Source organism: Centruroides sculpturatus, unplaced genomic scaffold (assembly GCF_000671375.1).
Source record: "Centruroides sculpturatus isolate CEXI.00-Female unplaced genomic scaffold, Cexi_2.0 scaffold1363, whole genome shotgun sequence".
Lineage (NCBI taxonomy): Eukaryota > Metazoa > Arthropoda > Arachnida > Scorpiones > Buthidae > Centruroides > Centruroides sculpturatus.
The window spans coordinates 112,347-124,587 of record NW_019385541.1 but is presented as its reverse complement, the minus strand read 5'-3'; the positions used below and the strand labels follow the sequence as shown (position 1 = coordinate 124,587).

The window sequence follows — 12,241 nt, the reverse complement described above, 5'->3', positions numbered from 1 at the left end:
CCGCAGTCCGGTTGGAAAACGCCGGGATTCCGATTCCGTTTCCGTCCGGATTCCCGTCACTCGGGGAACCATTCCGGTCCGTCGACGGAAATTCGTCGCTTCCGGCGGTGGTTAACGCGACGAATTCGATTACTCTCGTCCCAGTCGAACGGACCGTCCGATAATCCCTAAAAGTCTTTCCCGCAAGACTGCGTGCGGGTCCCGAGTGGAACTCGGCAGGCTCTCGGACGGGAGGGAGGCGAGCGACCGCGATAACAGTCCGGATGGGAAGATTTACGAGCCGCGGGTAACGGGCGCCTCGTAAAAACTCTCGTAAATCAATCCTATCCGCCGTTTACGTCTTTCTAATTATAACGAACAAGATTTGTCCCGAGCGCGGCACAAAAACCCGTCGTCCCCCGGCCTAGGTTAGTCGTTTGTAATTTTGCCAAATTTTTGTTTTGCAGACGAACCGCACGGGAGAAAGAAAATCGCCGAGTCAAGTGTATTGGGAGTAAGGCCCGTTTAGTGTGGTAGGAAAATCGCGCGGTTCTGGAAACGGAAAAGTAATCGGCCGCACGCTTTCAGGAGGTACGTCTTGGACACCACCGACGGTCTGTGGGAGACGGGAGGAATCAAATGGGACCTATGCCTGTGCCTGCTGCTGGGGTGGACGGTGGTGGCCGCCTGTCTGCTGAAGGGGATCAAGTCTTCCGGAAAAGTGGGTGAGCCCTCCTCCGTCTCGAGCCCGTCTCCGACGGGTTGACCCTCCTTCCGTCTTTTTTCAGGTGGTGTACTTCGCCGCCACTTTTCCCTACCTGGTGTTGGCGGTGCTGTTGGTCTGCGGTCTGATGCAGGAGGGAGCCGCGGAGGGAGTGGCCTTCTTCGTCACCCCGGAATGGAGCAAGCTGAGACGCATCGAAGTAGGTCCCGCTCTCGATGTTTACTTTTGGTTTGCCCGACCGCCGTACAAACTTTTTTCTTCCGGAAGGTGTGGCAGGCGGCGGCCGGACAGATGTTCTTCTCGCTGAGCATTTCCATGGGCGCTCTCATCTCCTACAGCAGTTACAACGACTACAGGAACAACATTTACAGGCCGGTGGCCTTTCCCCTCTTCTTCGCTTTCTCCAGCCAAACCCTATATAACGAATTTTCCTTGTTTCTTTGACAATTAAAATCTAGATGGGTTTCGGTGGTCGGCTTTTAATATCCCGAGTAACACTTTCGGTAACGTGGTGGGGGAAAAGGCGTTTTTATTTAGTGGTGTTTAGACGCTAGAAAAATAGAGATTTAATTGCCAGTCGAAAGTAGAAAGAAAGGTTTGGAAGAAGCATAATTTTACAGGAAGTGGTCACCGGATTTTGTTTCCGCCTCGACCGAGATACCTTAGTACATTTATCGCATCGCCCCGCAAAATCTACAATATTTTGCTCGTTTCTCGGCGCCCGAACACCGCGGAGTTTCCATTTGTTTCTCGCAAAAGGACGAAAGCCATTCTGCTGGGTTCCGGCCATTTTTTCGCTTTCGGCCACCGATTATAAACCGAGCGAGAAAAGACTTCGGTCGAGCCGAAGGAAGCCGGACGGTTTTCCTTCTCCGCGCCGGAAATGCGTAGCGGGCCACCAGTCGCGAGTCTACGAACGGAAGAAGAGGGCCCCGGGCGATTATTTGCGGAACGTAGTCTAATTCACGTCGCGGTTCGTTCCGTATAAATAGCTCCTCTCAAAGGTACTCGGAGGAACCGACTTTTTCTCCGTGGCTCTTTAGGCAGGATCCGTTAGAAAGCCGACGTCGGAGCGAAATCCGTCGACGTTTACTCGGAACGGCGTCACGTATCTTTTTGAACGGTTGCAGGGACGCTTTGGTGGTCAGCGTGCTCGACACCGTCACCAGCGTGGTGGCCGGACTGGTCATCTTCTCCGTCCTGGGAGCCATGGCCCACGATCTGGGAGTCGACGTGTCCGAAGTAGTGGCCAGCGGTACGTATCTCCCGCCCGCCGCCCTCCGCCGGTCCCGCGGGTGGCGGCGGGAAGTGACTCTAACCCGAATTTACCCGCCAGGACCCGGACTGGCCTTCGTGGCCTATCCGGAAGCGCTGACTCCTCTTCCCGTGCCCCAACTCTGGTCCTTCCTCTTCTTCTTCATGCTCTTCGTCCTGGGATTGGACAGCGAGGTGAGTCTCTTCCGTCTTCCGGTGGAAATCCCCTTCCCGAAATTCTAACCGCTCCGGCCCCGTTTCAGTTCGCCTTGCTAGAAAATATATTGACCAGCCTGGCCGACCGATTCGTCGTCCTCAGGAAACACAAAACGCTCTTCTGCCTGGTCACCAGCTGCTGCTGCTTCCTTCTGGGACTTCCCTGCGTCACTCGCGTGAGTAGTCTTCCGTATTCTTTGTTTCCCACCGTCCCCGGCTGAAAGACCGTCTTCCGTGGTAGGGAGGTCAGTACGTTCTGACGCTGATGGACAGGTACGGAGGAGGAACCGCGGTGGTATTCGTGGCCGTGTGCGAAAGTATAGCGATGGGATGGATCTACGGTAAGAGTTGCGTCATCCCCGGCGCGGCGAAAAGTCTTCTCTAACGTCTTTTTCCGGTTACAGGTAGCGGACGCTTCTGCCGAGACGTAGAAAGGATGCTGGGCACCAGACCCGGTTGGTACTGGAAGATCACCTGGACGGTTTCCGCTCCCGTCGTCCTGACCGTAAGTCGTCGTTTCGGAGGTCGTTCTCGTGCCAGGACTCTCTCGACTTTGTTTTTTTTTTTTTCTTTTTCAGTTCGTCTTCGCCTATTCTCTGATAGAACACGCGCCCATCCATTTAGAGGACCCCAGGTTTCCGTCCTGGGCCAACGTCTTGGGCTGGAGTCTGGCCGGCCTGGCCATGATCCAGATTCCCCTGTGGGCCGCGGTGACCGTCGCCCGGCAGAAGACTTCCGGTTTCCTGCAGGTGAGTGGCTTTTCTCCCCTTCCGGTCCGGTCGGACTTCTTTTGATTCCGGTTCTCTCGTCGGCAGAAACTGAAAGAGGCCGCGAAACCCACGCCGGAATGGGGCCCCAACGACCCCGCTCTGAAACGGGAGGAGAAAACCCAGTCGGAGGACGGCAAAATATATTCCGTTCGCCTGTGACGTTGGCGGGCCTCCCCAGGACGGACGACGCCTTTCCTGTTTATAATCCGGATAATTTCAGAATCGTCGACCATCCGACGGAGTACGAACGACCGAAAGAGCCGTCCCCGTCGTTTCCGAAAAGGCTTTAAGACACGGGAGAGAAACCGCCGTCCGAATGGCAATAACGGTTACCACGGGAGCGCGGAAGAAGTGGCCGCCAAACCGTTCTCGTCCGTCCTCTTACCAACGACGACCGATAAACGTATACGTAGTGTCTGTCTTTCTTTTAAATATTTTTACCTAATAGGCTTTCTCCAATAAATCTGGAATTATCGGCAGTCTGGTTTCCTTCGGTCGCTATCGGAAATCGCGCAGGGTCGGGACACCCTGGTTCCTCGCGGAGTCGCCATTTTGGTTCCTTAGTTCCGCAGTCAATAAATAGAATTCGTGCTCGGTAGGCGAAGTAAACTGCGGGTTTTTTCGAGTTGGAGCCACCAAATTCCTTTTATAATTGCAAATAAAGTACGCCTCTTCGTTAGTTAAAGCCTGGACATTTACTTCCAGGCTTTAACTAAATAAATTTCGAAATAAAAAGCCGTATCGATGGTTCGTAGGATGCGATGCGAGGGTAAAAAATTATTAAACGGTAGGCAATACCGACGAATAGCAATATCAACTTGGTCTTTATTTATTGTTATTTTATAACAAAATTAATTATTCGTTTAAAATATGTAATACATTAATTGGGAATAATTTAAATGACTAAAATTTAGAATAAAATAATTGAAATTAAAACTTTCAAAGTACGTTTTCCATCCACAAACGGCATATTATAACTGATTTACCGTTTAATAAGTCGTATTATACAAAAACTTTACTACAAACACGGTCTACAGATTGATACTAATCCAAGAACCACGCTTTAATCTTCTAATTACAAACGCTATCGAACAATTGAAAAACACTCGTTTGGTCAAAACATAGAGAATACGGTACAAAAACACTACATTCCATTTCTGAATGGAAAAAGTGAACCATGCTAGCCATTACGGTACAAAGACATTTACCAGATTCTTTACAATTTTTGTGCGGATTTTGGGCATTACGGTACTGCCAGTGGCTAGACTTTACTTACAAACCACCGACAAAACACATCGTCCGTTGTTTTACTGGGCAGATTATTACCGTTTACGGAAAAGCTTTACCCACAAATTTAATATTTGCCAAATATAATTTAAAACAAAGGGCTGGCATATTTACAAATATACATATTTATTTATAATAATTTACAATTTGTATCAGCAGCAATTTTCTCCCGCCCCCTCTTTTAAATCGCGATTTCTCAAAGTGTGGACCTGTCTAAAGATTCGGTTACTTTACGTTACAAAAGTTATTCCAAACACTCGGTAACGTCCGGCCCGGGATTATCGGTTGTTTTCGCTTATCTCTTCCGCAATATCGAAGCCATTTACCAACCCCGCCGGCTTTGTTCCGTTTTCTCGCTGGCGATCTTACACCTTTTGCCGACGAATTTTTACAATTCGGTGCCGAGTAAAAACAAAAAGAGATAACGAGAAATGCGGCAAATCGAGATGGAAAAAAGACAAGTTCTCTCTACAAACGCCGTACACGATACCGGAAACGAACCGATTAGGCGACCTCCTATAGGGTAATAGATGCGAGGAGAATTACGATTCGTGAGACGAAAATTGGGCGTTTTCCGTGTTTTCGAGTGTCGAATCCGAAGAATTGGATTTTGGCAGTTGTAACGGTTAGGCCACGCCAACCGACCGAGGCATTTCTAGTTATAGCCTACGGCCGAGTTTTGTCCGGGACTAATTTAAGTTATTTAGAAGAAAGGGAAATAATAAAACTCTTCCTTCGACCATCCGCAATTATTTCTCGAGAGTTCGTTTCGTACGTTACGTATTTCAATATTTGTCTGGGATAACCCGATTCCTGGGTCGTGTTACGCGTGACGATTTCCGGCAACAAAACCGCCCAACTACAAATACCGTAGTGAAATTGGTCGGAGACTCCCGTTTGTGGCCGGATAACCGCGCGTTTCCTAAAGTCATTTTGTTTCTTTTTCGCAGTCGATAAACTTCTTAAGCCCATCACCGTTTCCGTCTCAGCAGCGGGAAAAAATGGCACTTTGCAACTCGGTTAACAAGTTTCTTTCCCAACGTATAGTAAAAAGGGCGACATTTTAATTAATAAGACTTTATACACCGGAATTAACTAAACCAAAATGGTAAACGAACCTACACAATTTTTATCGTTATTAAATTTTAAATTAAGTACGGCTCTGTAGCCCGGAGTCGAATACGCATTAAACGACTATCAAATTACGGCTACTACGAAAAGGCCTTCGGACACGGAGACGAGAAGGAACTAGACTGAAATTATACAAATATAACTTTAATATTGGGAATGCGTTTCGGGTAGACAGACCCGTCGTCGTCCCTTTCGGGATTATACGTGTAGCCAGTGCCGGCCCCAGGCAAGTTTTAGGATGGAGCGAGATCCTATTATGGCGCCCCCTGGGTTGCCCCTGATTTATACCCTTTAATTTCTTTACCACCGAGGCGTCCCCTAGGACTTAGCGCCTGGAGCGGCCGCTCCGTTCGCCCTATGGTAGGACCGGCTCTGCGTGTAGCAAACAGTTGACAAAAATAGTTTACGCATCAGTCTATACAATACAATATTTCACATATTTATCGCTACACGTCTAATGTCAAAAGGGCCGACGAGAGTCTTATATACCCGAAACGCATTCCCAATATTAAAGTTATATTTGTATAATTTCAGTCTAGCTCCTCAGTGTGGTTAGCCGTTTTCGGTGTAGTCGTAATTTGATTAATATACATTCAACGAATGGCCTAATTTTAATATTGCCGGAACGAAGCCACGGTTTATACCTCTATTTACGTATGGTCGATTTTTCATTTAGGACCGTCGAGCGGATGTTTCGAAATACTGGCGATGGATAAAAGAAAATGCCGACGAATATAATGGAAAGAATAGGACGGCGGGTTTCCGGTGCCGCCGAATAATCTACCGCGAAATAGGCCTAAACCCTAACCGGAAACCCGCCGTAAGTTAAATTATCGCCAGCGAGAAAGGAATGGAAAAGCAAAACCCGTCGGTCCCGGGCATCCCTACCGGTTACGCGGCGGCACTTAACGGAAATCTTACGGATTACGGACATTTACGATTTTCTAAGACCACGTCTAATTCGAAAATTAAACCTTTGGCTTTATTACGATAATTAATTGTATATAAATTTATTTTTAAATGAAATCTGATAACAGACGGCGCGGCGGGAAAATTTTATTTAAAACAATTACTAGCAGAAATAAATAAGGAAAGAAATGAATAAAAACACGCGTGTTGTAGGTTTAATTTCGTGCCAAGGGGAACGAAGCCCGAAAGAAGGTAACTATCGGCCGAAGGAGTCCGACCCACGGGCGGAAACCGGAAAGTTACGTAACCGGTTGCCGGATTTTTTCCCCTAAACGCCAGTTTACCCGGGAAGCGGACGGGAATAATTTCGAACCCGGGCGACAGTCAGCGGCACGCGTTATTTAGAAATGAAGTAAAGATACGGGAGTAAAAAGCGGCTCGGGCGAAATCGCTTATCTACGAGTCGATAAGGAAAAGAAATGCGTTGGGAGTGAAAACGGACTGGTTTAGTTTTATTCTACCGATAAGATAAAGGATTTAAATAAGGTTAGGTTCGACCGTATCGTTAAATTCGATTTAAAGTGGACTATCTAACACCTTGGGTGGAAAACTTTTAAACGGAAATAACGCGAGAAGTTCGTACGTAGTTAATCGGGTTCTATATCCAGTCTGGTCGACGTAAGTTCGTTTTCGAGATTGAGGAAAGGCGGTGGGAATTTTTGAAAAAATTGTAGACCTTAACTTACTATCGACGAGAAAAATCCTTTATTTGCACCGGTGTCCGGCAGCGGAAAATTGAAGTAGCGGGAGTTTGATGAATTGCGCAAGCTTTTTCTGCGATAAAACACCCGTGCAAACAACGCGGTGGAAATCAAAGGCTTTTAATTTCGCTTTCGATTTTACAGTTCGGAAACGCCCCGGCACTCGACTGGAAAAAGACGGGTTTCGTTCCCTCCACAAATAGAAACGTAGAATCGGAAGCGCTAAATAATAACGGCCGGGAAGATTATTAGTACTTACGAGAATTCGTTAAACGGAACAGAAAACTTTTCTTCCCATCGGCCGACAAAAAAACGTTTCCATTGCGCGGGTCGGTTGGAAAATTTGGCCACCGTCGGCGCGGTCGGTTGGAAAATTTGGCCCGGTGCCGCCGATTCCGTTTTTTCCGTAACGGCGAAGATTTTAAATACAGTAAGACCTCGTTTAGCGCTAAACCGGGTCATTTTAACGTAGAGTAAACGGGGAAAGAAGAACACGCGACCAAAAATAAACAGATTTTACTTTAATTTGCGTAATAACGTGTTACGTAACACGCGAACATATGCGCGCAGAAATGTAAACTTCATTTTTTGTGACGAAGATGCCGAAATTCTTGACTTTTTTGCGTCTAGTGCCATTTGTGGCTTTTGTCGAGAGCTCGTCTGGCTTTTGCACTCCTTTCAAAATCTGGATCATTGGCTACAATTTGATCAAAGATTTCGGTTATGGTTATCGAACCTTTATTAAAGAAATCCGTAACAAGTTCTTCGTTTTCGGAATCACTATTTTCCAGTTCTACACCAATTCCTTGTTCCGCAGTTGTCGAAAGTGGTCGTTGGTAACTCCTCCATACATCTACACCTAGACCCGTTATATCGATTCTCGTCGCTTCCACTCTCCGTTCGTGCATTTATCGGTTAATTCTTGCCTCGATGTTATATTTTTTACAAGACGAACGTAGATTTAGGGCTACGACGAATTGCCACTTTTGCTAATTGGTTCGTCTTCGGGAATAATCGTATTATATATCGGGGGTGCCCAGACTTTTTGCCCTAAGAGTTCTAGTTACCTACCCGAAAATATCGGGAGCCGCATCTAAAGTTCTTGGTATAAAAATATAAAAAAAATTTCAGAATCATAATGTATTTATTTCGACAATTAAAGCCAGCCGTTTTTACATATTATTACATTTTATTTATTTATTCCTCGCTAGTTGAATGTTTACGAATTTGTAATGTCGAAATTAATTTTTGATAATTAGAAATTGAACTTCTTATTAATTCTTTTACATGTTGGTTGGTTAACTGCGAATTTCATCGTCGAGTACAACGATTCGACAGCGTACGTCGGTCCAAAAATTGACAGTAAACGATACGCCGCATTTTTTAAATTATTGCCCATTTACGTAACAACTGGAGACCTCGATCTTCTTCTGTCTCAATTCTAATTCTCCCCATATCTTTTCGGCGAGTAAGCATTCTAATTAATGATGTAAAACCATTGTTTAAACGGATTTAATAAAAATGCATTTGACGGTTTTAATGCTACTAAATCTGCAAATCGTTCGTAACGCTAACTGTGGCTCCGGCGTATTTAAAACAAAAAATTTCTGTATTTATTAGTTGAGCCACAATTACGCTCTTGAAGAGCCACGTGCGGCTCACCAGCCAGTTTGGGCATCGTTGTTATATAAGAATCAACGAAATGCCGCCATATTTTGCATCGGCGTAAATCGAGACTCACTAGAGTAAAAACTTAATCACGTGACATTTGCGTTCGCGTCTAGATTGCGGTGGAGGCGCGGCTATCGAAGTTTTTACGGCGACGGTGCTACCCCGAGTGTCGAAAGTAAGTACTTCTTCGCGGGTGAATTGGTGGAAACGGAAGACGGTTGTATACGTAAAATCTATACTAATATTATGAAGAGGTAATGTTTGTATGTAAGTTTGTTTGCAGCGGGTAATCTCCGAAACTACCCATCCGATTTCAAAAATTCTTTCACCAATATTTAGAATGGAACTTCGGGGTGGACATAGGCTGTATATTATTCCGTTAAACATTCGTATAAATTAAAAGATATCATCTAGGGTTAAGGCTTTTATGTCCAACAGATGGCGCTACGAGTACGACGCCCTAAGTTTGCTTTTCTGTGAGGCATTAGGCCAGGAACACACATGCATAAAATTCAGCTTAAAATCTAGCATAAAACAGAAAACGTAAAAATTTTTCTGAAATTTTGGCTGAAACAGAACTGAAAATAGAGTAGAGCGTGTCTCTACTTTTTACACCGAAAAATTTTTACCCCAAAATACCTCCAATAAGGCCAGGAACACACATGCGTAAAATTGTGTGGATGAAAACTGAATCAGAAATCAGCTTTCAGTTCAGTTTCTGTTTTATGCCAGAACACACACACACGTAAAAATTCTGGCCGAATAGGAAACACCACTGCCACCAACAGTGCTAATTTTATTAATTTTATTAATTTTTTCCTCTCATAGAGGCTATCTATCCCTTTGTACCTTCCAGTTTTTCTCCACTTCCTCTGCTATAATATAGAAAATTTAATTAATAGACTCGTATTCCGAATTCAAATAAAGAACGTGTGATCTAAATACTAGGCCTATATATCGATTCTGCTAGACTTACCTGTTATTTGAAATTTAACACCTGTAGCCATCCATAAACGTTGTTTAAATACAGTGTCTTTATACATGACACTGATTTGGTCGAACGAATTCAATAAACTCCTCTGTTTTTCCAGAACGTCACAATTGTGGGATTAACCCTCATTGCCGCCATTGTTAGAATAAAAACCACGTGTCTACTTTGACGTCACAGGAAAGACTTCTCTTTATTGGAGGAATTTTGGCGTAAAAAGTAGAGACACGCTCTACTCTATTTTCAGTTCTGTTTCAGCCAAAATTTCAGAAAAATTTTTACGTTTTCTGTTTTATGCTAGATTTTACGCATGTGTGTTCTTGGCCTAAAGAGAAGTCTTTTCTGTGACGTCAAAGTAGACACGTAGTTTTTATTCTAACAATGGCGGCAATGAGGGTTAACCTACAATTGTGACAGTCTCGAAAAAAACGAAAAATAAATGAAATAGAGGAGTTTATTGAATCCCTTCGACCACATCAGTATCGTGTATAAAGACAAACAACGTCTATGGATGGTATAGGTGCAAAATTTGAAATAACAGGTAGGTTTAGTAGAATCGATATATAGACCTAGTATTTAGATCACACGTTCTTTATTTGAATTCGGAATACGAGTCTATTAATTAAATTTTCTGTATTATAGCAGAGGAAGTGGAGAAATAATGGAAGGTATAAAGCAGGGGTGTCCAACAGGCAAGTTCCAATGCGGCCCAATAAACGTGTAAACAAAACCGACAAATGTTTTAATTTATTATTATTTATTTATTTCAATGGCATAAACTCAAAAAAGAAGTTTCACAAAGCCGTAAACCTTTATTCATATTTTATTTTTGAGTGGAAAGAAAATATTTTCAAATACTGTATTTGGAGATGTGTGAATGCGGAAGGATTACTAAATAAAGCTGGAGTTGTGACTCAAAGGATTATAGACCCAAATTTCGGAAAAGGAGGGAAAGATGAGAAAGGACAAAACTTGTAGTAGTGAGAAACGTTAAATAGATCTTCTGTTAAGCAAATATGGACCCGTAATTTTTCAACCTTTTTCACTTTACAGTATTTTTTGTTCTTCGCCTCTTTTCCCCCGCACTTGGGTCTATAATCCTTTGATTCACAACTCCAGCTTTATTTAGTATTTCTTCCAACGTTGCAAGATTTGGCTACATTGCGCCAAATGTGGCTACTTTTTTTTGTATGACGTAAAAAATATCACTTGGCGCTTTGGCTACTTTTTCGGCTACATATCAATATTATTTATAATTATATTAATTGAATAAAAATGCACTTTAAAATGGTGTTTCGTCGCTTTTTATTAATTAGAGACCGAAATAAAACAAATATTTGTGTTTTTCAAATAAATTTTCGTTAGTCTCTTTTATAATAAATGAATTTATCAATTTTTAAGTAAAAATTGAAAGTGTCTGTAGAAGTAATTTTTTAAAATATCCTTTTTTCTTGATAAAGTTTTAATACTTATTATTATAATCTAGACATGTTAATTTTTAAATATACTTGTATATTGGGCCACAAGTATATATTATATATACTTGTGGCCCGAAACTCCTTGACTTCTTCCAATGCGGCCCAGAGAAACAAAAAGGTTGGACACCCCTGGTATAAAGGGATAGATATATGAGAGAAAAAAATTAATAAAATGTAGCGCTGTTTGTGGCAGTGGCGTTTCCTATTCGCTCAGAATTTTTACGTGTGTGTGTTCTGGCATAAAAGCGTAAAACAGAAACTGAACCGAAAGCTGATTCAGTTTTCTGCCACACAATTTTACGCAAGTGTGTTCCTGGCCTTACGCTTTTCTGTGAAAATGAACTAAAGCGGATCATCTTCTACAGTATTTACATAAATAAAAATGTAATGTTCGTTTGTTCCTACCGATTCCTTTGAAATTTTGACACAACGCTGCATTCGAATACGCGCGTTTTTATATAATATACGTGTCGAAATTCCCCCACTGAAGGGAGATGGTCAGGATTAAGGCTTACGGTAAAGAACTCTGCTTCTATTTTAGAATCCGGTAAAGAAAATGCGAATAGTTTTAAAAAATTGTTGCAAAAACGAAAAGAATCCTTCGCTCGCGCGTATAAAACGACTTAGGTTTTTGAAGCGCTGAAAAATGAATAAAAACCTCACCTTATATGCGAGTAAATACGGTAAGTTATCTTTGGGGGAGAAGGTCGGCGCCCGAGACGAAACTCCGTTTAAATCGGGCGGCGGAAGCGCTCTTCGCGGCTCCCGCTCCGATTTTCCCCCGCTGTTTTACCCGGATGGGCCGGAGTCAGTGACGTGAGGGAGAGGGTTTTCGTCAGGCGCTCCCGAAAGTCNCTGCAAACTTTTTAATGCGGTTTTAAGTTAATTGTAACTCGTTGTTTTGGTTTTATGCGATTTTAGAAAATTACGGAACGTATCCCCACTTTTTCAAGGCAAGCAAAGTCTTTTTTTATGCGAATTTTTTATATGCTCTTTTCTGTAGAACGTATCTATCGCATAAAACGAGACCTTACAGTATTACCTTTTTTTTAATACTCTTTCCGCCCTGTGGG

The 12,241-nt window shown here is 43.4% G+C and overlaps 1 protein-coding gene across 1 annotated transcript in view; it reads left to right on the top strand.

The window, feature by feature from the left end:
• LOC111639953 overlaps positions 1 to 3,422 on the top strand; it is a 29,282-nt gene extending 25,860 nt beyond the window's left edge. The window contains exons 22-32 of the mRNA XM_023385932.1: positions 447 to 493; positions 568 to 700; positions 768 to 902; positions 971 to 1,074; positions 1,834 to 1,958; positions 2,040 to 2,152; positions 2,221 to 2,349; positions 2,415 to 2,514; positions 2,578 to 2,678; positions 2,752 to 2,922; positions 2,989 to 3,422. Of these exons, the coding sequence (XP_023241700.1) occupies positions 447 to 493; positions 568 to 700; positions 768 to 902; positions 971 to 1,074; positions 1,834 to 1,958; positions 2,040 to 2,152; positions 2,221 to 2,349; positions 2,415 to 2,514; positions 2,578 to 2,678; positions 2,752 to 2,922; positions 2,989 to 3,102 (1,272 nt within the window). The 3' untranslated portion in view covers positions 3,103 to 3,422. The remainder of the gene's footprint in view (positions 1 to 446; positions 494 to 567; positions 701 to 767; positions 903 to 970; positions 1,075 to 1,833; positions 1,959 to 2,039; positions 2,153 to 2,220; positions 2,350 to 2,414; positions 2,515 to 2,577; positions 2,679 to 2,751; positions 2,923 to 2,988) is intronic.
• Positions 3,423 to 12,241: the final 8,819 nt, after the last annotated feature.